This window comes from Coregonus clupeaformis, chromosome 36 (genome assembly GCF_020615455.1).
Source record: "Coregonus clupeaformis isolate EN_2021a chromosome 36, ASM2061545v1, whole genome shotgun sequence".
Taxonomy (NCBI): Eukaryota; Metazoa; Chordata; class Actinopteri; order Salmoniformes; family Salmonidae; genus Coregonus; species Coregonus clupeaformis.
Window position 1 is genome coordinate 10,460,532 of NC_059227.1, and position 25,774 is coordinate 10,486,305.

At 43.8% G+C, this 25,774-nt stretch overlaps 1 protein-coding gene across 2 annotated transcripts in view; it reads right to left on the reverse strand.

The window, feature by feature from the left end:
* Positions 1-25,774, reverse strand: part of LOC121552190 (protein dispatched homolog 1) — a 92,156-nt gene that overhangs the window by 6,274 nt on the left and 60,108 nt on the right. The window contains exons 1-2 of one of the 2 annotated variants that reach the window (XM_041864913.1): positions 20,918-21,112; positions 16,478-17,117 (exon numbers count right to left, since the gene is read on the reverse strand). In XM_041864913.1, the coding sequence (XP_041720847.1) occupies positions 16,478-17,076 (599 nt within the window). In that variant the 5' untranslated portion in view covers positions 17,077-17,117; positions 20,918-21,112. Of the gene's footprint in view, positions 1-16,477; positions 17,118-20,917; positions 21,113-25,774 lie in introns of those variants that run through there. The other variant, XM_041864914.1, reaches the window with a different exon arrangement.

Here is a 25,774-nt window from a genome sequence, read left to right on the forward strand (position 1 = left end):
CGGCATCCGTGCAGGGGGAACATGTTTTTTCATGAAATGTTTTTGAGCAGCAATGCAGCACACACCTTCTGGGGAACAACTCGCTGTATTCAAACTAACATAACCAAAAAGAGGTTGCATTCCCCTGAGGGTAACTTTTAATTTTAATTTAAAAAATACCAATGAATTGTTCTTTAGGTAATATATTCAAAAACCATGCACAGATGTGCAAGTGAATGAAGAATCTCTGACGCTAATTGTTTTAGACAAGACGAAAATCAATGTCAATCTCTTTCTTTAGGTCGGCTTTGTGTTTCCAATCTACAAAAACCCCACACACTGCTGCAGTGCATGAAGAATCTGTAAAGCTTAGCTAAAAGCTTTAGAGGACTAGAGTCCCATTAGTGGTGATGTCTCCTGTGCCATAAACATAGACGGAGAGGATCTGCACTGGGCTTCCCCATTGCCATATGAAGCTTTCAGCTGCTCCGGATTTGTCTGGACTTCCCATCAGCACCTTCCCAGAGCAGTGGGACGCCTCCGGGACGCCGAGTGCAAGCACGAGTCAGAGGGAATCAGATATGGCCACCGGATCACAAAGGCCCGGTACAGATAAGCGCAAGGCCAGAAGGGTGAGAGCAGGGGGGAGACTAGAGGTGGGAGGGGTGGGTTGGAGATGTCTTCATATGCCATATATACACTCAATGCTCATACTGACAGCAAATGACAGAGAGAGGAGACGGGGGCAGACTCACGTGAACACATACACACAGCTGTGACTAAGAAATCTGTAGAAATGGACAGACTGTCCTAACTTTATGTACAAGGAAGGACATCATGAATTCTACTGCAACCTTGATAGGTTTATCCACATTCTATTCACTGCAACCTGCATGAGTATTGCACTATCACTGTCACAATTTGGCACAGACCTCACAGCCCACATCAGGGACTACGTAAGATTACACACAAGAAACTAAAACAAGGAAATCAGTTTCCCCAAACAGGAACTGGACTCAGACGATCCTCTGCCTCTGCCAATCACAGTGCACGCACACAGGATATCTCAGCGTGATTGGAGCAATATGGCCAAGGGGCAAAGAGATGGCTGTATTTTTCCTTCTTCCCTTTAAAAGGGAATCAATGGAATGCTATAATTAGTGGTTGCCATTGCACAGTGAGGCAGAGATGAACAAAAGCTATTGGCAGGAATTTTTCACCACTAATAACTTCTGGAGGCAGTAAATACCCTTTAAAGTTAGCTGGACATGTCAATACAACAACCAGATGTTGTATGGCACTGGCTTTGAACAATTTGCATATTCTAGACCAGATGAGTCCCATTAACACTACCACATAGAAATGGAGTGAGACTCCTTGATATACTTTTGCATTCAAGAAAAATTGCCAGTGATTCACCTTTAAAACGTGAGAGCCTGATACTAACCAACAATGCCTAATGAAAAACACATCCCCTCTACCTTAAGTTAGCATTGATTGCCAAGGAAAAATCAGTAACTTAATTTATTGCTTTTCTGTGCTGTCCATTAGTTTCCATGTAGGGGCCTTGAACGGCGGAATTCAGGACGGAGATATTATGGTCCAGAATGAAGTAGAGTTATTGGAAATAGTTGGACTGGATTCATAAAACATCTTTAGTCGAGGAGCCATCAAAAAGAGCCCTGCTGCCTATTTATCTGCAAGATCTGTTTTGGATCTGTTTGCAACTTTCCCAACCATGATTGCATTTCAGACAAATAAGAATATGTATTAAACAGGGGACTATACTATACTGTGGATTTACGACAGACATCAGAATCCTCAGATACTATGTCTTTCACACGAAGCAAACTTTAAAATGTTTTTTTTTTCCTCTTTCAAAAAAGTATAGGGCTTGATTATGAATTGAAGTTGGTATTCAAAAGGTAAGCTTTGTGTCTCAATTATCTTTCATCCAATCTGTCAATGACAGTAGCAATGTGAAGAAACGCAGACCAATGTCCTTTAAAAAAAAAAAAATACTAATCTTAAAGGAGGCAGCAGAGGGAGGAGAAATCCGTTGACTGATGATCACACATTCTCTAAATCCAGCAGGATGACAAACCAGAGTCTGGTTTCCTCCACTCCTCTGATCCCAGTCACACAAACCCCCCACATTTCTTCCACAAACTTACAACAGTTACCCTTCCTAAATGTTATTCTATTTACCCGAAAAGGGACTGTTTATGGATCACTGGGTTAACAAATAAAGTAACTGTGGAGCAGTGGCTGGGTCAGGCCGCGGCGGCCATGTTGACATGTGGTGGAGTGAAGGGAGGCGAGAGGGGTCAGGGGTCACAGAGCTGAGGGGGGAAAACTGCTAACAGACACGCCAGATATTTCTGGAATCAGGGGCTGCATGAAGCGTTCAAGTCAGGGCAAGAGCAATTACTGTCAACTCTCAATTATTCGCTCCTGTGATTAAAACTCACTGGAACACTGCACACAATTAGAGGCTCATTCAAGCGATGGAATTGTAAGATTGGCTTGAGGGTGGAATCCAAATATCAGCATGACGCATTACATATTGTAGTGAAATGTTGAGTATAAAAAATCAATATTGATCATTAGGGAGTAGCCACCAGCATGCACTTAAAGGGATACTTCGGAATTTTGGGGAAGTTCTACAATGAGATACTAGTATATAGTATCTCATTGTGCTAACGCTAGTTAGCACTGGTTCGCAAAACTACCTCCAACTTCCTTCATACTGGCCGCAGAGACATAAAAATGGTATCGCCGAGTTCATCGGACAATGGGGAAGTAGATAAAGGGCATCATTGACAAAATCCAGAAGCATCCCTTTAAGTCAGGGCTCATCAACTTCCACTGTATACCTTAAATAGATTATAGGTACATACAAGCTTGTAAGAAATAATACTGTAACACTGTACTTACAAGTTAGTTACACAACACAGGTCTCTGATAGGGTTTATTTGGAGGTAACAAGGCCTCTGAATGCAAGCGTGTATGAGAAAATGTGAGTCTGAATAAGAGATTATTGCTGTATATTAAGTCTAAGCGCAATGTGTATGTGTAGAAGGGACATGGACAGCTACATCCACCAGTGCATTTGGTCTGGAGGCCACACCTCCATCTCCACATTCTTCGGATTGAAATATGGGCGTGTACAAATTCCAGGCAAACAGGCCGGATTTCAACACTGTAGCCAATAGTTACAAGCTGTCCAATAGATGTCTTTATTACCCTGTGGCCTCTCTCTCTTCATAGCAACCATCTTAACCCCCTGAGTCCAGGGGCTTCAGAACCACAATCCAAGGAATGTGAGGGTATTGCACATGCCATCACCAACCCTGCACTGCGCTAACCAACAGACATCTTTGTCAACTAGTCCGAGCAGGGCGAATTAAGCAATACACGAGTCACTATGCCAATAATGACTGTCTACGTGTCATGAATTATTTAACAAAGGCCTAGTCACTTATGGTGTTCTTCAGATGTTTGCTAAATAGGCTAGGTCCGTGATTAACATTTTAAGCGGTTTTAGCAATAACTCTTACTAGGGTTGGGCGATGTCAACCTTTTTCCTATCGTGATTATGTACCCATAAAACATTGATATACGCTGCCATTTCGCCCCCTATTGGCCAACCCAATTTGTATTTAAAAAAGGAAAAATAACAATTCAGCTAAAACGACAGTTAGGCTATAATGCAAAAATCGAACGCAACTGGATGAATCATGACAAAAGTTAATGTTGTTGAAAGCCTGGGCAGAGGCTAAGTGCAGGCAAATCTTATCTAATATTCCTTTCTGGTGGAGGAGCTGCAGCATGGAGCAGGTGTGTGTGTGTGTGTGTGTGTGTGTGTGTGTGTGTGTGTGTGTGTGTGTGTGTGTGTGGGCGCGCTGTGATGAAGCAGTAACTGTCTGATAAGGAACGGGCGGTCTTACCGTAGTGACATCTTGGGCTGGATAGAAGCAGTCTACCGTCTTTAGAACTGGATAATAATAGCTTAATTTGCCTAATAAAATAATATCATAAACCGGTGATTGAGAATACCCTATGCCTTGGCTTAGGCTATAGACTTTCATTATTATTATTTTTGAAAGCCACAACCTTAGGAGAACACCTTTGTAGCCTAGAATATTTGGGAAATAAGCTACTGTTCATAACTTTAACTTGTCTTAAAGCCTTTATGATAGGCCAGTAGGAGGAATGAGGATGGGTTATTGGCCATTTGGTTTTCAACCTCGCTTGGAGGCCTGCATAAGTTATTTCTTAAGCTTAAACTTGATTCAACTTGTCATTCGATTTTTCTATAGGCTATTGATTTTGTTTGTTCTCTCTAAATATTACTCAATTTTTTATTTTTTTTTACATCTAAAACATAAGATAGTTAAGGAGTGTACGTTATATATATACAGTGGGGAGAACAAGTATTTGATACACTGCCGATTTTGCAGGTTTTCCTACTTATAAAGCATGTAGAGGTCTGTAATTTTTTATCATAGGTACACATCAACTGTGAGAGACGGAATCTAAAACAAAAATCCAGAATATCACATTGTATGATTTTTAAGTAATTAATTTGCATTTTATTGCATGACATAAGTATTTGATACATCAGAAAAGCAGAACTTAATATTTGGTACAGAAACCTTTGTTTGCAATTACAGAGATCATACGTTTCCTGTAGGTCTTGACCAGGTTTGCACACACTGCAGCAGGGATTTTGGCCCCACTCCTCCATACAGACCTTCTCCAGATCCTTCAGGTTTCGGGGGCTGTCGCTGGGCAATATGGACTTTCAGCTCCCTCCAAAGATTTTCTATTGGGTTCAGGTCTGGAGACTGGCTAGGCCACTCCAGGTCCTTGAGATGCTTCTTACGGAGCCACTCCTTAGTTGCCCTGGCTGTGTGTTTCGGGTCGTTGTCATTGCTGGAAGACCCAGCCACGACCCATCTTCAATGCTCTTACTGAGGGAAGGAGGTTGTTGGCCAAGATCTCGCGATACATGGCCCCATCCATCCTCCCCTCAATACGGTGCAGTCGTCCTGTCCCCTTTGCAGAAAAGCATCCCCAAAGAATGATGTTTCCCCTTCCATGCTTCACGGTTGGGATGGTGTTCTTGGGGGTTGTACTCATCCTTCTTCTTCCTCCAAACTTGGCGAGTGGACCAAAAAGCTCTATTTTTGTCTCATCAGACCACATGATCTTCTCCCATTCCTCCTCTGGATCATCCAGATGGTCATTGGCAAACTTCAGACGGGCCAGGACATGCGCTGGCTTGAGCAGGGGGACCTTGCGTGCGCTGCAGGATTTTAATCCATGACGACGTAGTGTGTTACTAATGGTTTTCTTTGAGACTGTGGTCCCAGCTCTCTTCAGGTCATTGACCAGGTTCTGCCGTGTAGTTCTGGGCTGATCCCTCACCTTCCTCATGATCATTGATGCCCCACGAGGTGAGATCTTGCATGGAGCCCCAGACCAAGGGTGATTGACCGTCTTCTTGAACTTCTTCCATTTTCTAATAATTGCGCCAACAGTTGTTGCCTTCTCACCAAGCTGCTTGCCTATTGTCCTGTAGCCCATCCCAGCCTTGTGCAGGTCTAGAATTTTATCCCTGATGTCCTTACACAGCTCTCTGGTCTTGGCCATTGTGGAGAGGTTGGAGTCTGTTTGATTGAGTGTGTGGACAGGTGTCTTTTATACAGGTAACAAGTTCAAACAGGTGCAGTTAATACAGGTAATGAGTGGAGAACAGGAGGGCTTCTTAAAGAAAAACTAACAGGTCTGTGAGAGCCGGAATTCTTACTGGTTGGTAGGTGATCAAATAGTTATGTCATGCAATAAAATGCAAATTAATTACTTAAAAATCATACAATGAGATTTTCTGGATTTTTGTTTTAGATTCCGTCTCTCACAGTTGAAGTGTACCTATGATAAAAATTACAGACCTCTACATGCTTTGTAAGTAGGAAAACCTGCAAAATCGGCAGTGTATCAAATACTTGTTCTCCCCACTGTGTGTGTGTGTGTGTGTGTGTGTATATATATATATATGTATGCTATAGACTAAATCCCATGTATCCGACAGCGAGAGAGACAATATTTTCTGACTGGACATTTTGGTGGAATTCTCCGATCTGTCTGGCCTACATTTCTCTCTTGCGTTCTGTATCAAATATTTATTGAAATAGGCTATAGCAAATAGGAACAGGCAAACTACTAGGAATGTCACTTGTGTGCTGCCCTGCTGTGTGCTGTGAGACTCCGTTCTTTACTGCGGGCTGGCAGTCAAGTTCATATAGGCTAAACCATCATCTGTCACATCACAATGTCGTCACCATTGACAATAGCTGTCAATCACCGTCGATAGACTATGCCATCTTAATGTCGCCCAACCCCAATTCCTACATAATACCACCAATACTAATGCTAATGAATAATCACAAATCTCATATTATTGATGTCATGTCAGTCTTGACACAGATTCAACGGGAGGCAGTACTAGATGAGTGTGTTGTATGTTGGGCTATTCCTACGGCAGAACAACAGGTCTAAGTCACTGTTGCTGAACACATTCAGAACTAGAGGCTCCACATGACCTCCAGCAGTGGAACCAATGGCTTTCAGCTGCCAGCCACAACCAGCCCCAACCCATTACGTCCAACATCCGCCGTCAGACTTGGAGGACTGGGCTACCGCAAGACGGGAGACTGTGTTCCCATTTGCTGCTTGCATGACCGGGATTCCTCTACTGCACAAAGTCAAGGAGCGGAACCAACGGCAGGCAGCTGTGCTGACCAGTCATCTTCTCTCCCAGTGCCTTTATGAAGACGTCAAACAACTTAAGTCCTGGAAGCTGCCTGGTAAGGAGATCTGGAAGTTTAGCATGATTGACGTGAGCTGCCCACCCCTAGTTGACACACTGTTACTGCTTTAGCCAACTCTGTTGCAGTTGTCATGCTGACTAAACAGTTTAAACAGAATGGTAACCAGGCTAGAGTTGCCCTGCCTGCTGTGGTGGCCATTTTGAGACTAAACCTCCCCCTCATCATTTGGCCCAATGTCAAGGTACACCCTCCATTAAGACTTATGTGATAAGGTGCATACATGTCTAGACAGAAAGGTAAACTAATTTAAAAAGCCCAGCCCCACATATTCCTCTGTTTATCCACAATATCCAGTTGCAAGCACAGCAGTGCCTCCAGCTCCTGCCTGGGTCTCTGATCCAGCATGCTACCGTTTGTCGCCCTGGGACTGATCTTAGAAATATCAGGGTATTTTTTGTGTAAAGAGATACATTTTTCACCCTTTCCATCTCCTTCTCCCCAGACATCCTCTTTACACTACTCTATCCATCTTCTCGGCTCTCTCCAGGCCATCTAAGTCCAGTGTCTGAAAGCTCTCCAGCTCTAACCGCAGCTCTTGACAAAGAGGGTTTGGCGAGACGGCGCTGTGACATCTTAGAGGTGTCTGGTGACACAGCCGTCTGGTGAGCTGCAGACCAGGGCCAAGGGCTGTTGGGACTGTGAGGCTGAGCGCCAGTTAGAGGCCAGTGATGGAGTCCCTGGGCTGAGAGAGTGAGTGTGAGGAGGGGGCCGGCCGATCTGGAAAATTCCAACCGTTAGCTAAGTTCACCAAGTGCACGGAGGCAGGAGAAAATAAGAGACAAAGCAAAGTGATTCATAGGAACCCTCACATCTATAGTACATCAGAGTGACATCAGTACGCTGAGCTGCATGCATTTTCATGTAAATGTGTGAATATTCATTAAATCCAGGATGAAAAATAAACAGTGTATTCTCAAGACAATAAGAACAAATGAGAGGGGAGTAGCACTGACTGTAGCGAAGTGTACCTATAGGAACCATCTAGATGAAGGTCCATTATAAACTTAATATACCATGCAATTCTGTACATACATGAGTGAGCGATTGTGCCCTGATCTTATATACCACTTGGATAGGTTGTTATAAGGGCTCATATTACATGCTAACAACTATTTATAAAGCATTACACAAATTTTATCAAATCTTCCATTATGCCTATTCCCCCAGGGAGCCGAGTCAGCCGTGGGAGGACCTGTAGTGCAGGCCTAGAGCCCCAGAGGGTGGAGATAATACCAACCAGCCCCAGCCAGCCAGCCAGCCTCAGCCCTCCTTTATCCAACTGAAGCCTCACCAACTGTTCCCTCCACCAGAAGAAGAAAAAAGAGCAACCTAATTTGAAGTTATGACAGAGTGCTGTTCAGATCCAGCTTTGATCCTGGTTTATAGGATAGTATGGCTCTTTGATCTTGGGTGGGTACCTTTATGGGCTTTGCTTTGCCTCATGCTCAGGGGCCATACAGTATAAAGCAGGGTCTGGAGCAGGGGCACTGGGAGCTCACCCCTCTTATTATCCGCCCGCGCAGGTACGGGAGTCAGCTGCCTCACCCCCCAATTCCCTCTCACCCCCCAACTCCCTCACCCGTGGATGAGAGCAGCCGGAGTAGGGGAAGGTTCACACATGGGACACACTACTAGCGTATGTCCTCAGTAAACTTCTTCCCATCACTCATCCTTCAGGGAGGAATGAGGAAAAACACCACACTAAGGCAACAGCGACCCCGCTCTATCCCTCCTCTTAAATTATAATACTGCTATTTGAAAAAGGGAGTGGACATACCCACTGGTCTTCAGAACTAGCTGAAATGTTCATGACTTAACAACATGTAACTTGGATCATTAAGATGGGTTTCTTCAGGTGAAAATGTCTAACATCAACAAACGCGGCTTACAAGCTTTTAAGAGATCCAGATTGCCACCTTCAACAGCAAATTAACTGCCGAAGTAACAGGCCCGGAGGGTCCCATTGCTCAAGTTTTACAACAGGCAGAAGTGTCTCGGAGTGTCAAAGTAGGTGATAAATTGTCCCTGAGGGGGAAGAAAAAAGCTTTTTGGTTCAATTCTGTTGGTCCTGTGTAAAGGTATGCATGGGGTAAAAACATAATGTACAACCCTGAGCCCTGAGGGCAGAAACAGAGTAGTGTTGACTTACTGTCAATGGAGCTTCTCCCTGTACTCATGTAGTAGGCTAAATCATTAACACACACACACACACACACACACACCTCCCTTGATCAGGAATGGGCTGGAGTGCGTGCTGTGGTGTACTAGGCTACTGACTGTGCTTAACTCACTACACACTACATAGATGCAGACTTGTTCTAAGAAGTCAACGGAACGCTCTGGACGCAAACTGGGTAGTTCTGTGGAATTACAGGGTGGAGATAAAATAGAACCAGGCCGCTCCCTCCCTCCCTCCCTCCATCCCTGCTTTCCCTCATGTTTTGTGTCTTTCTGGGGCAGGCGGTGCTCGTCTCTCCTTTCCCCTGATCTCCCCAGAGACACCAGGGTGCTTCTTTAGCAGTCAGGGCAGAGGCTGGGCGTGATGGATGTCTCTGTATAGTGGTTAATGGGCCAAATGGATAAAACGCTAGCGTGAAAAGCCCTGCCGCTACTTCACAAGGGTTCACATCAAGGTCTCCAGGCTCCTCAGACCGCAGCAGGCATCGCAAACAGTTGTTATTTTTGATAATGCGCAAAGCCTTGTCAAACTGGCACCCTGAAATCCATAGCACAAAGATCATTTTCAGGCCGCTTGGCCGGTCGGGGCTTGCAGCTGTCAGACAGCTTGGTATATTAGTTAATGTTTCCAAAAGAGATGTCTCACTGGGGAAAAGAGTCATGATTAAAAAAAAACGTTTAAGGTAAACCTTTGAGAGTTCTCAAAAACTACAGGCTATGAATTCATATGTCATAATCGCATATTCAACTGATAGGAATTCCTAACTTCATCCAATATGATGAAACGTTCCGGCCGGATGAGGTGTCATGTTTTTATACGTTTTCCTGTGTACCATGGAAACCACCTGCCTCCAGTCAAAAAACTGTACTTGCGTACGAAATCAAACAGGCATAAGATACCAAAAATATACCTTTCTTTAGAAAAGGGAAGGAATGCCTGCTATCCGAGAAGGCATGAAACCAATCCAAACTTGTGGCCGCTAAAATAACAGGAATGTAGCAGGAAGCAACGCATTGGCAAAACCACTCCCCGGGTGAGTGGAGAGTGTGAAGAGAGAGGTTACAATCATGACGTGACCCTGAATAGTTCAGTGTCAGCAGGCTCTTTGGGGGTTGTTCAGCCATGAAAGGTCAGGCCAGTCTCGGCAGCACAGGTAGATGCAGCTCTCTGCAGCTAGAGCTGAAAGGTGCCTTGAGAGCATTCTATCAAGACAATTACAGGCTTGGAAGAACCCAGAGCCTGAAAACCTATTGAGATGAGGCTAACTGCAGTCAAACGACAGCCAAACAGCTGACTTCCGAAGGTCACAGACTTATCTACTGCTCTGACTGACCGTTTCCTCCTGATCCTCAAATCAGTCACCATCTTACCATTCAGACACTGACAATCTTCATGCATTTCCCAGACCAAGATACAGTGGGGAAAAAAAGTATTTAGTCAGCCACCAATTGTGCAAGTTCTCCCACTTCAAAAGATGAGGCCTGTAATTTTCATCATAGGTACACGTCAACTATGACAGATAAAATGAGAAAAGAAAATCCAGAAAATCACATTGTAGGATTTTTTATGAATTTATTTGCAAATTATGGTGGAAAATAAGTATTTGGTCAATAACAAAAGTTTCTCAATACTTTGTTATATACCCTTTGTTGGCAATGACACAGGTCAAACGTTTTCTGTAAGTCTTCACAAGGTTTTCACACACTGTTGCTGGTATTTTGGCCCAATCCTCCATGCAGATCTCCTCTAGAGCAATGATGTTTTGGGGGCTGTCGCTGGGCAACACGGACTTTCAACTCCCCTCCAAAGATTTTCTATGGGGTTGAGATCTGGAGACTGGCAAGGCCACTCCAGGACCTTGAAATGCTTCTTACGAAGCCACTCCTTCGTTGCCCGGCGGTGTGTTTGGGATCATTGTCATGCTGAAAGACCCAGCCACGTTTCATCTTCAATGCCCTTGCTGATGGAAGGAGGTTTTCACTCAAAATCTCACGATACATGGCCCCATTCATTCTTTCCTTTACACGGATCAGTCGTCCTGGTCCCTTTGCAGAAAAACAGCCCCAAAGCATGATGTTTCCACCCCCATGCTTCACAGTAGGTATGGTGTTCTTTGGATGCAACTCAGCATTCTTTGTCCTCCAAACACGACGAGTTGAGTTTTTACCAAAAAGTTATATTTTGGTTTCATCTGACCATATGACATTCTCCCAATCCTCTTCTGGATCATCCAAATGCACTCTAGCAAACTTCAGATGGGCCTGGTCATGTACTGGCTTAAGCAGGGGGACACGTCTGGCACTGCAGGATTTGAGTCCCTGGCGGCGTAGTGTGTTACTGATGGTAGGCTTTGTTACTTTGGTCCCAGCTCTCTGCAGGTCATTCACTAGGTCCCCCCGTGTGGTTCTGGGATTTTTGCTCACCGTTCTTGTGATCATTTTGACCCCACGGGGTGAGATCTTGTGTGGAGCCCCAGATCGAGGGAGATTATCAGTGGCCTTGTATGTCTTCCATTTCCTAATATTTGCTCCCACAGTTGATTTCTTCAAACCAAGCTGCTTACCTATTGCAGATTCAGTCTTCCCAGCCTGGTGCAGGTCTACAATGTTGTTTCTGGTGTCCTTTGACAGCTCTTTGGTCTTGGCCATAGTGGGGTTTGGAGTGTGACTGTTTGAGGTTGTGGACAGGTGTCTTTTATACTGATAACAAGTTCAAACAGGTGCCATTAATACAGGTAACGAGTGGAGGACAGAGGAGCCTCTTAAAGAAGAAGTTACAGGTCTGTGAGAGCCAGAAATCTTGCTTGTTTGTAGGTGACCAAATACTTATTTTCCACTATAATTTGCAAATAAATTCATAAAAAATCCTACAATGTGATTTTTATGATTTTTTTTTCTCAATTTGTCTGTCATAGTTGACGTGTACCTATGATGAAAATTACAGGCCTCTCTCATCTTTTTAAGTGGGAGAACTTACACAATTGGTGGCTGACTAAATACTTTTTTTCCCCACTGTATATATCCTTCCTCTGCTCAACCAATCTGCTGAGCTGACCTTTTCCTTAATAGTGGATTTCGATCATTACATCCAAGGATAAATCCATTCACTTCTCAGAGTAAAACAGAGAGATCGAGAGAGACTGTAATTTTACAATGGGTGGATTAATACTTTGTATGTATGTGTCTCAACAGGAGTTATATAGTTCCTGATTGTATAGTTCTTGGACAAACACACAAAGGCCTGAAAAGCCTGGGGAAGAAACTACGGTGCAACCTTATCGGAAGGAGGAGGGGGTCTCTATAGCAGGGCGTAACGACCAAGTGCTGTGATCATACACGTAATCCCCTGCCTAATCTCATGGATTACAGCCTTTGAGATCAAACTGATATTTGACACGATCTTGTCTGACTTCGTACCCTCAAATTACCAAGGCATTAAAAAGCCTCTCCCTCCATGCGAAGAGGGATTCTGTGGCGCATCGTGCTCCAACACGGGGAAAAAGGAGAGGCCCAAAGCCCTGAACGTCTGGGGCCAGCCAGGGACTGGGAGACTGTACCAGACAGCCAGGCTTATCCTTCTCTCTTATCTTCCGATCTCCAATCTCTCCGGAGACATTGGAGGCACAATACCACTCTACAGGGGATCGGATTTGAGAGCAACTCAACATTGCCCTTTAATTCAAACCTGCCATCACAGAACAAGAGGGACCTGTTTACTAAATACAGAACCGTTCAACATTAGAGGGGCACATGGCTGAGGAACATCTGCTCTTCATTCAGACATGGATTATATATATATATATACACACACACACACACACACACACACAGTGAGGGAAAAAAGTTTTTGATCCCCTGCTGATTTTGTACGTTTGCCCACTGACAAAGAAATGATCAGTCTATATTTTTAATGGTAGGTTTATTTGAACAGTGAGAGACAGAATATCAAAACAAAAATCCAGAAAAACGCATGTCAAAAATGTTATAAATTGATTTGCATTTTAATGAGGGAAATAAGTATTTGACCCCCTCTCAATCAGAAAGATTTCTGGCTCCCAGGTGTTTTTTATACAGGTAACAAGCTGAGATTAGGAGCACACTCTTAAAGGGAGTGCTCCTAATCTCAGTTTGTTACCTGTATAAAAGACACCTGTCCACAGAAGCAATCAATCAATCAGATTCCAAACTCTCCACCATGGCCAAGACCAAAGAGCTCTCCAAGGATGTCAGGGACAAGATTGTAGACCTACACAAGGCTGGAATGGGCTACAAGACCATCGCCAAGCAGCTTGGTGAGAAGGTGACAACAGTTGGTGCGATTATTCGCAAATGGAAGAAACACAAAAGAACTGTCAATCTCCCTCGGCCTGGGGATCCATGCAAGATCTCACCTCGTGGAGTTGCAATGATCATGAGAACGGTGAGGAATCAGCCCAGAACTACACGGGAGGATCTTGTCAATGATCTCAAGGCAGCTGGGACCATAGTCACCAAGAAAACAATTGGTAACACACTACGCCGTGAAGGACTGAAATCCTGCAGCGCCCGCAAAGGTCCCCCTGCTCAAGAAAGCACATATACATGCCCGTCTGAAGTTTGCCAATGAACATCTGAATGATTCAGAGGAGAACTGGGTGAAAGTGTTGTGGTCAGATGAGACCAAAATTGAGCTCTTTGGCGTCAACTCAACTCGCCGTGTTTGGAGGAGGAGGAATGCTGCCTATGACCCCAAGAACACCATCCCCACTGTCAAACATGGAGGTGGAAACATTATGCTTTGGGGGTGTTTTTCTGCTAAGGGGACAGGACAACTTCACCGCATCAAAGGGACGATGGACGGGGCCATGTACCGTCAAATCTTGGGTGAGAACCTCCTTCCCGCAGCCAGGGCATTGAAAATGGGTCGTGGATGGGTATTCCAGCATGACAATGACCCAAAACACACGGCCAAGGCAACAAAGGAGTGGCTCAAGAAGAAGCACATTAAGGTCCTGGAGTGGCCTAGCCAGTCTCCAGACCTTAATCCCATAGAAAATATGTGGCGGGAGCTGAAGGTTCGAGTTGCCAAACGTCAGCCTCAACCTTAATGACTTGGAGAAGATCTGCAAAAAGGAGTGGGACAAAATCCCCCCTGAGATGTTTGCAAACCTGGTGGCCAACTACAAGAAACGTCTGACCTCTGATTGCCAACAAGGGTTTTGCCACCAAGTACTAAGTCATGTTTTGGAGTGGGGTCAAATACTTATTTCCCTCATTAAAATGCAAATCAATTTATAACATTTTTGACATGCGTTTTTCTGGATTCTTGTTTATGTTATTCTGTCTCTCACTGTTCAAATAAACCTACCATTAAAATTATAGAATAATCATTTCTTTGTCAGTGGGCAAACGTACAAAAATCAGCAGGGGATCAAATACTTTTTTCCCCTCACTGTGTGTGTGTGTAATATATATATATATATTATTTATTTTTTACGAAAGCCACAGAATGCATCCAAATGGCTGAAATGCTTTCCTTTGCCACACTTTTCCCACCCAACTGCATAATGTGCATGGATGGAGTTTGTGCCCACCCGATACGAGTACATAAACCGAAGCTCCCCAAGCCACCCACAGAGAGCATCTTTCTAATGGAGTTACAGGGATCTAATTCAATTTGGTAGGAAATTTCCATGCGGAAAGTAAGCAAAAATATAGTCTTACACAGTTCAACCTCCCCGAAAGTACTTGCTACCATGAAGAGGAGCTGACATGAGTAAATAATGACATCTGCAATATTTATATTTTATTTTGTTTGCTGTGGAGTTGCAGATAAATATAGAACTGTGTAAATGATTAGGAAAGCATTAAATGGTTCCAGTTTCATAATGATTCAGTCTGTGGTTTGGAGGAAGGGGGGAAAAACGAGATGCTAAATACGTCCCTCTTAAAAAAATGTTTGCAAACAAATGAGTTCAATACCACCATCCCAGTCTGAACGCAGGGAATGTGCTTGAGTGTGTGTAAGTCCATGAAACAGCTGTGTTGTGCATGTGTTTTTTTGTGTGTTTTATTTTTACTTTCAACTCGCGTGTCCCAAGACTAGCTCTACTGAAGCCTCTAACAACTAGTAGTACACCGCCAACAACAAATAAACTAAACAACTTCCACAAGAGTCAAAACTATTGTTTATTCGTAGTTAGTATATGTTCAATAAATATACTTGAGGGTCTTTCTCCGCCGCTAGAACAATAAGGGGATGGAGCACGGAGGAGACTCCGGTCCCCGGCTAGACATACTTGCAGAGATGATCTAGTCTGGCTGAGCTGTGTGTTCGTACTGTCTGTATTGTGTTTGTCTGGGAAAGAGGACAGACAGACCATCAAACCATCAGCACCTCTCCTAGAAAAGCCTCAGTGCCGATGAGCGAGGGGAGGCCAGGGGGACATTCCCTGTGGATTGATCAGACGGGCTGGGGCCTGGGGAGGGACAGCGGCCCTGCAGCCCCTGGGGCTCTCAAAGCTCTCTTTCATTGGGGCTTGGGGGTGCAGGTACTGTGCTCCCTGGGTACCTGGCTGGCCCCTGGGCCTACAGGTTATCTCCCGAGGACAACAACCTTGACCTCCACACAGCAGAACATTCAGGACTGGGACAACAGGCAGGCAGAGGGATTATAGAGCTGAACTTAGATATGTGTGAGGAGAGAAAATGAAGGAAGGCATTTAAAATGATGTATTGATTTCTCAATACAGGGTCCAATGCTGAGGCATGCAAGCAGTTGCATGATTGACATGGTGTAATGCAAATTACAATTTAATGTAATCATAGCAAATGTTGACAATGTTTCAGATATTTCACTATCAGAAGTTAAAACCTGCCCTACATAAAGTTGACTCAAAACTCATTCCTCTGAAGCATAACTGGGGAAAAAGTCAAGGCTTCAGTTACATTTATGTACATATTCTTAAACAGTAATGTACATATGGTACTGCAAACCACCCATAACATTATCCCTAAATACTGTGACTAGGATTGCAATGCTACCGGTAATTTACAGCAATCTATTGTCATTTATAATTGAATAACTTTTAAAAAATGTCTTCATATATATTTTCAAGAGAAAATAGCCTAATTAATGAAAAAAGCATCTAATCAACAATGGCATTATTTTCAATTCACTCTGCAACTCTTCAAACTATTGTCTTTATTCACAACTGCCACCAAATTCTGGTAGTTTACTGGTAAACTTAAAGTTTCCAGTAACAACCTCCCTTTGCAACCCTAACTGTGACATGTTAGTAAGCATTCAGTCACCACCCATTCGGCAGGGAAATGAAATGAAAGGGCTTCTGTTGGAGAGGCAGGGTAGTAGAGATATGCCTGAGGCCACCCCATGGCAGAGAGAAGCACGAACAGGCGCACAAACACAGTCGTCACACACGTACCTGAGGCCGGCCACATTGGGCTGGTTCTGGAGGTGCTCCTGCCAGCGGTGGTGTAAACAGAGGGATGGAGGGGAGGCCTGCAGGCAGCAGGAGCAGGAGCCCGGGTGCAGTGGCAGGGCGGGGGCATGGGTCTGGAAGATGTGGCACTCCTGCTGGTTGCCGTGGCAGCACAGGGGGGGATGGAATGGGCAGCGGTGGCAGCACGGGGGAGGTGGAGACAGCGGAGGAGGCGAGGGGGAGGAGGTGGTGGAAAGGGCGGAGGGCAGGAGCTTGGCCAACCTTTGAGAGTCTGTGAGGTGCGAAGAGGAGGTGGAGGAGGAAGGGGCCCTAAGGGAGCCGTTCTGCTTGACGGCGCCTCCGTTCTGACTCACTCTGGATCTCTGCTGGGGCTCCTTGTGTGGAGGCGTTGGCCTTGGTTGGTGCCTCTGCCTCTGCTGTGTTCTAGGTGTGGAAACAACGCTGAGGTCCCCTCCTTCCGTGCTGCTGAGGCTGGCACTGGGAGCTGGGCTGCCGGTGGCAGTGGCCGTCGTGGTGACGCTGGGTGGCAGGCTGGCATCGCTGAGGAGCAGGAGGTCACCGTTGGCGTCGCTCAGGGCCATGGTCCTCTTCCTGCCGGCCTGGCGCGGGGTTTGCCACTCCTCTGCAGAAGAAATGGGAGGAAAAGCAGACAGGCGCATAGTTAACTCTTTACTGTTGCCAGCCATGTTGACATTCAGTTGAACATTGACTCTATTCAGAGCTGATGAGCTGAGCTGAGCAGAGCAGCAAGAGGAGAGCATGTGGAGGCCTGAGCCCAGGGAACTGTGTGGGCAAAGGGGAGAGGATGAAGAGCGTAAAACGCACAAGGGTTCACACTCAAAACTCAGATCTGAACAGGATGCAATGAACAGTCAGCAAAACAGATTATTAACTTGCTCTTTCTGGACCAGGAAGGTACAAGCAAGACAAAGTTAAGAAGGGATCAATCTTCATTGATTTACTCAAAGCTAAAGGGGAAATAGTAGTTTCCCCATCTTCTTCATTGCCATTTTTGTCTGAATAGTGTGATTTATAAAGTACGAATACCATAGGGTATGAATTGGCAGCCTGTGTGCAGGGAAGCGTGCGCTCTCTCTACATTATGAAAATTATAAAACGGTTCCAACAGAATGAGATTAAACAGAGGTCTCCAAGTCTTCATGTTGCTAGAGTTTCAGCCCCTATGACAGAATACTTTCAGCCTATGTCCATGTGTAATGTAAAATGCCTTCAGTTGGGACATTTTAGAGTAAGAGGAAAAAAATAAAGTATTGTTTCACCATGATATGCTTAACACACTTCAAAAGCAGTGAATTGCCTTTCACAGTTAATGCACGGTTGTGGTGGGTTGTGAAGTTGGAATGTTGCCGAACTCCAACCCCCGCTGAAACAGACTTGACGTGAACCCAGATGAATACATCGCACTCAGTACATTTTACATTTTAGTTATTTAGCAGACGCTCTTATCCAGAGCGACTTACAATAGTGAGTGCATATATTTCTGTACTGGTCCCCCGTAGCGCCATGCTCTACCAATTGAGCTACACGGGACCGTCTAATGTGTAGGGGAGTCCTGGGAGAACCTCATCTCCCTCTAAGACTAATGGCTGAGGTTGTGAAGAAAAACTACTTCTCACTATTTCCCACACAATACGGTCTACTTCATCCACATCATGCCTAGGACAGAGATAGACATGGAAGTGCACTAGTAGATGGAAATGTACTACAGTGCATAGCAATACACTATTACTACCAGATCATAACTGATAACATATTGCCTTAAAACTAAATCTGCTGAATGTAGCTTCTATTCCCCTTTAAATGTTCCTATTTGATACAATATGCAACATTTTAAAGGCCCACGGCACTCAAACATGCGATTTTCCTGTGTTTTAAATACATTTCCACACTATGAGGTTGGAATAATACTGTGAAATTGTGAAAATTAGGATATAGCTTTTTTTTTGTGTTAGAGCTGTTAAAAAAATGTCAGCCTGTTTTGGTGGGATGAAGCTTTGGCCTGCCTGGTGACATCACTAGGTGGTAAATTAGCTAATAGACCAATAAGAGAGTTCCAAACCTCTCTGATAATAACAGCTAGTTTTCCATTTCCCCCTCCCCACACAAACCAATCCCAGACAGTTCTACCAAAATTATTGCTTAAGAAATGTCTAAGAAGCTATTTTTGTTTCTTTTTGTCCATTTTAATTGAAAACAATCACAGTAAGGTACTTAATTGTTACCCAGAAATGATTTGATATGGAGATAAAAACAGCTGCATTGGACTTAAGGCTTCCTTATTTTACCTACCTTGTAGACATTTTGCTTTTAAAAACCTTCACATATCTGTCAAGACAAACTTGACATGACACAGCTTACTTGCAAATTACTTTCCCTACAAAAAAACTCACTACAGACCCATTTCTCTAAGTTCGGCTTGTCTCCATTTGACAGCATGCAAACACAGTATACACAGACGTAGGCTATATCAAATATTTTGATGGCAAACTAAACTGGATGTGTTTGTGTTCAACCGACACCCATTAGGATATATAATATAGCCTACTAGGCTAAACTTCATGCCCATGCAGGGAAACAGCCATGCCATGCAGTGAATGTGAATGATTGTGTTCTGCGATGCCTCAACATGAGTGAAGGGGTAACATGAGACTGACAGCCAGGTCGGGTCAGAGCTGTGGGAATGGGGGAGAGAAGGAGAACTTCAACCTCTCTCTGTCTGAAGAGCTCTGAATAGCAGGCAGTGCAGGGGAAACTAGGGTTATGTCTTCAGTCTACCAAACATGACAAGTTACCAACAACGATACAAAAGCTGGCAATGAAACAATTAAGAAGTGTGAAAAAGAGACTTAAGAGAGTAGCCTGGACATTTGTCAATGAAAATGTGATATGAAAATGGTGATTATTCTTGGCTAAATAATCAGTTGCACAACCTAATAATGCATCCTTCTAGCTGTACTCATCTACTTTCAACATTGCTCCACTGCCACAGGAATTCAATTGGAGGCTGTGTGTGCGCCAATACTGAGCAATGCCATCCAGGTGAGACATCTAGGCCAGTCTGCAGTCTGCCACAAACAGGTGTCTGTGCCCTTAGGAAATAACGGATAGATCACAGTGTGGAACGACTGCCCTAAAAAAGCACACCGACAACATGTCCTTAACTTTTTGTAAATTAATAAACAATGAGCTATTTATAGCTCCATTTTTCAGTGTGTATCTGCAAACATTGATCTGAAAACTCATTTTGGTTTTGAGTGCAGTGGTTTTAAGAACTGACTGTCAAACTGTTTGACCAACATGAGGTCTGTGGAAACTGGAAAGGTTGAGAATAACGGGATGCGTTTTTCTGCTTTCATGTTGAGTTCATGATTATGGGGTGAGACCTGTGCAACTACCAAGTATGCAGCAGAAGGCAAAGTACATCATCCCCTCAATTAAAGCTAATAGACAGTAATTATGAGGACTCAGTCAAGACAGTTAAATTATGTTATTAGGCTGAAGTTATTATCTTGGAAGCTACAAGTACATGCCTGAGAGGACTATGTATGAGGACTTTGACATTCGTATTCTAGTGTGGGAGAAGCTTTTGACAAGGCTGACCCTTTGGCCCATTTCCACAGCTAGGTTTTCCATACCTATTTGACGTTGGCTTGCTCAAGGCTAGTACAGTGTCTCAAGTTAAAATTGGTAAATAAGCTGGTCTGGTGTAGTAATCATAACATCATCATGCCACAAACAATCAATGTGAAGCTCAAATGAAAATAAGCAACAAATGTCTTGTTTCTTTTGTATACATTAATAACCATAATGTATTATATTTAATGCATTGCTCCACAGAGAAGGCATTAGGATTAAATAAGAAATTAAAATATGTTGCACCATTATGACATATGAAACCATATAAAATAATTTGTTAAACGCCGTTTTTGTTAAATCTTCAAAAGTAGGTTATGACCACCATTTTTCTTTAACGTTTTAAACGAAGCTGCTGTCACACTCAAGAAGCTTCTCGGTTTTGTCGATAGGCCTATATGGTCATATTAGCCTACCAAATATAATGTTGATCAACTTAGTTATGTAGGCTACACAATGTGAGGAAAACAAATATTCTGAGCTACACCGGTGTTCAGCAAAAGACCAGGGCATCACATTAGCCGTAACATCACTTGCCCTTTTCATTATTTCGTTCCGATACTTTGCAACAGCGGAGACGGAATCAGCAATCTGTATCCTATTCTAAAACCCCTCTTTAGTACCATAAACAGTGGGAACAACAGACACAAATATATAGTTTAACCATTTAGATTATGGGTTATAAAAACATCCGTATTTTCAGAGAATCAATGCATAGTCGACATTTAACGGATAAATAAAAAGTACACCGTTTCACAGGTTTGATACCTTATCGGAGTGTTGAAGCTCTGGATGTTTGCGTTCCGTTCGTGCTCGTCGAAGTTTAAAATATTCGGTTTACAGTATCCACCACTTGTTCAACAAAACACTCCGAAAAAGAGCAACAAGTCGCGGCGAAAGAAGTTCGTTTCTAACCGGGAAGCGGTCTGCCAGAATGACAAACACATGCACCCTGTTTCGGGAAGGCGGTGAGCTGGGACTGCGCACTGGCCCACTGATAGGATGTTTATGATGCTCTGAGACTTTTAACCCAATCAGTGCCTCTGCAGCACACGACAGCTGGAGGAACGGAGGTTCATCACCACCACCACCACCACCACTAGTAAACAGCACAACAAACGAACATTTGAGTGTTAATTCTATTTCATAATCACGTCAGGAAAAGGAAAACATTTTTAGGAGCTTGTTTTAGGATGAAAATGTTATTCAGTCAATCACTGACTATTATTGAGAGGTTTCTAAGCCCCGGATTCAATCAAATCGTGCTTTGTCGGCTATGCACCTTTTAAGGGCAACGTTCTCTTCACGGTAAATGCTGCATATGTCGGCTCAATCGGACATTGCTATAAGCACACTATAACGCGGATCTACCGCTGATCATATTGAATCCAGGCATCTAGATCCATTTTACTCTCATTTCCAGTCAGAGGATGTGTGAGAGAGAATAATGACCCAACATCAAATTTACAAATGAAACTGGCCAATAAAATCAGCTGTCAACAACAGACCACTTATTAAGTAGTGAAATAATCACTTCTTTGGTATCAATAAAAAAATTGTTTAACCTCAAAACCCTTCATTATGACCACATCCATGGCATCATACACCAAATTAAATATTGTACACTAGATGTGTTCAGTCCTTTGGCTGTGTTCTGTATAACTTAATAATCCCCTAAAATATACTCCCCTTTACCTCAGAGACCTCTCGGCCCTGCCCATTCCCTTGAAATAACTGTGGTTTGATTGAAAACTCACAGTGGACTTTCTGATAAAAACCAAACTCAAGCAACAGTTGGGCCACACAATAAAATGTTTACCATATCCTTTGGACTGTTTCACCAACATTTTGCACCATGCAATATCACAATCTTTCCCACAAGATGAAAAATGGAAGAGCTCATCTTCCAGACTCTTGGAAAATCTTTGGACATTTTTGTGCATTCTGCTCAGCAGGATTGGTTCTTCATCACGTGGAATCATGGGAAGAGAGAGGCCATACCTGGCTTTAATTTCAGCTGTCTGCTAGCATCAGGACACAGTTCATACAGCACACCATAATATGCAGTGCACTGCAGTAGGGTGCTGGCTCCATGGAAAGTATCCTATGTTTAGAACAGTTGCGTTTAACACCGTTTACCACAAGCAAACTTTCAGATCAACTTTCATTGAATTGTAAACTGCTGTATACATTATGGTGTGTTATACAGTATATATTTACAGTTCTGTAGTTTCAATAAGCTATCGTAATGTTACCCTAGCAGCACTTCTCCACATCCAACACACATCTTTAGACAACCACTTTCCCTGTTTAAATTAATACAAGCCAACAATAACAATATAGCCTAATGTAGGCCTACTTGCAAAGCAGATATACAGTAGGCCTACACTACATTACGTAGGCTACAAATTGAAAATAATAACAAGCAATTTGAATAAATAACATAACTCAGAACCAAGAAGGTCCCATTCAACAAGAAAGCCTGTGCGTGTGACCAAACATGAATATCACCTATTAATATACAGTTGAGTATAGGCTGCATTACAGGCTAGTTAGCTCTGTGTGAATAAACAGCTTTACGGTTAAAGTGCAGTGCCTATAGCCCCATTAAACCCCATGAGTGGGTAGGATTATCACACTAAAGCCTGGTGTATCAGTATCCAGCCATGCCTGTGGTGGTCATGTGCCTGGTCAGCCCAGGCCATCCGAGTCGAGCGAGGATTCTCCCTTTGAAATAACAAGAGGCTGGCTGGCGGGCCGCTGCAGCCCTGGACTGCAGGGAAACCACATCAAAGGGCACAGTAACTCGATGGAGCTGTAATCAAAGCATACTGGTCCCAACACTGATCACCCACAGCTCATCAAACTGACAGGGTCAGCCAACAACAAAATTTAAAAAAGGAGAAAATGGAGGGAAGGAGGAAGGGAGAGAGTTGTTTCTAAACTCTTCCAGGAATGGACGGTGTAAAACTGAGTTGTAAGAAAAATGGTCAAAAACTTTTTTTGATTCATGTTCCCTGTTAAGACTTGGAGCACCAATGGAAATGTGATAACGTTTTGAAATAGCATGATCAATTGGAGCTTGTACTTCCTAAATGCAAGGGTCAAAGTAATGTTGAAAGTACTAGGGTGACCAAAAAAATTATGTAGGACAACTGAACAATCCCATACAAAAGATGCACATTCAGGTTTACACAGATGCAGAATACATTTAGGCCTATGCTTAAACAAAATGCAGCACAAATGCCCAAGGTAGAGAGCCAAAGCCGCTCCCTCTTGCACATTCCAAGGACATAAAACTTCAAACAGCTAAGAGAAAAGAACACGCACGGCACAAAGCCTTCCTGCTATAAATTAAACATGATCCAACTTGTTTTTGATTTGGAAGCACATTTACGGTGACCTAATAGGCAATCATGAAAGCTGAAATCAGGCAAGAACCGTCAGGTAATGTTAGAACCGCATTGTGCAACCCCTGCAACCCCTGCATGTGGTAATGGGGGGGGGGGGCAGTATCTTGCAGCATTGCTCACATTGCTCTGTGGCTTCTGTGTGTCTGGGTTTCAGAAACCCATGGAAACCCAATCCCCTCTGACACCTCCAGAGTGAGGACGGACATCTCCCACCCGATTAACTCTCCCCAAGTCCGCAGGGACAGCCAGGACTTACTGCCAGAGACAGGCAAGGCCCAAAGACAATCATCTAAGTTAGGCATAAATCTAAGTTTATTACAGTACACTAAACTTTATCTGCACTAACTGAGGCCTCACCTCTCCCATCTCCCCATGACCACAGACAGTTAGAAGAATAGTCAATGTGCTGAATAATCCTTGCTGTCTAGTTGTAGATTCAGGGGAAGTGCAAGGAATTTCTGGAGTAGCTGGAGAAAGTTGAACTACATCCAGCCACATGCTGTAGCCATATGACCTGCCTCCTTCCCAGAAGAGAAGAAAAACATGAAAATAAGCTGGAAAAATCTTGGCTTGAAATAAAAGTGACTGTGGGGTGATGTAGCTGGATGGCCATAGTGCTAATCTGCATTCCTCTTATAGGTGTTGATGCACAGCTTGGAGGTGTGAATGAGATCACAAGCACCTGTTCTATACTCGCTTTGATAGACTGATGGCAGCGCCAACAAAATTACATTTTTGTTATTTGCTGATAAATGGTTTGTCCTTTCCTTTCAAGTCCTCTCAGGATGGAATAGGCGTATTATTGTGATGATCAAGAACAAACTTATTTTAGGTCAAGGAATTACTAGGCCATATACCGACAAAACAACTTAGATGTGTATGTTTGGGAAGACAAGTGGAAATGATTCTTAGAACAGTGGGTTGTTCTTCAGACTTGCTCCAACTTTGGACTGGGACGTAACCTCCCACCCCACAACCATCCTCATCAAGCCCTTTGGCACAAAAGCAGGCTCTGCCCTCTAATACAGTTGTTTTTACAAAGGATTTCACATGTTGTCAGGGCTTTGGAGCAGCGCGACTGGGTCTTTGTCCTCCTTTCACATACAGCGGCAGTGCACCCTCTGCTTTCTCTCTCTCCACCTCTATCCCATTTCTCCCTCTTCTTCTCAAGTGTTAGATGAGCCACCTTGGTATACTTCCTCCTCTGATCATGACACAGTTTTAAAAAGGTCCTTTGCAGTTATTTTTATCTCAATATTAAATAATTTCTGGCTAAAAATGAAGTACCTCACTGTGATTGTTTTCAGTTAAAATGGTCAAAAAGAAACAACAATAGCTTCTTAGCAAAGAGCCCTTTCTTAAGCAATAATTTTGCTAGGACTGTCTGGGAGTGGTCTGAGTGGAGAGGGGAAAACTGAAAACTAGCTGTTATTGGCAGAGAGATTTGGAACTCTCTTATTTGTCTATTAACTAATTTACTGCCTGGTGATGTCACCACAAAAAACTCCATCCCACCAAAACAGGCTGACATTTCAGGAAGTATTTTCAAACAGCTCTTACACTAAAAGGGCAGTATCATCATTTTCAAAATGTCACAGTATGATTCCAACCTCAGTGTGGAAATATATATATTTTACACTACCAGTCAAAAGTTTTAGAACACCTACTAATTTTTTTACATTGTAGAATAACAACACTCCTGCGTTGTCTTGGCTGTGTGCTTAGGGTCTTTGTACTGTTGGAAGGTGAAACTTCGCCCCAGTCTGAGGTCCTGAGCGCTCTGGAGCAAGTTTTCATTAAGGATCTCTCTGTACTTTGCTCAGTTCATCTTTCCCTTGATCCTGACTAGTCTCCCAGTCCCTGTGGAACAGTGTTGCTTCCGTCCCTCTCCTCGCCCCTACCTGGGCTTGAACCAGGGACCCTATGCACACATCGACAACAGTCACCCTCGAAGCACCGTTACCCGTCGCTCCACAAAAGCCGCGGCCCTTGCAGAGCAAGGGAAACAACTACTTCAAGGTCTCAGAGCGAGTGACGTCACCGATTGAAATGCTACTAGTGCGCACTGCTAACTAGCTATCCATTTCACACCGGTTACACCTGCCACTGAAAAACATCCCCACAGCGTGATGCTGCCACCCCCATGCTTCACCGTAGGGATGGTGCCAGCTTTCCTCCAGACATGACGCTTGGCATTCAGGCCAAAGAGTTC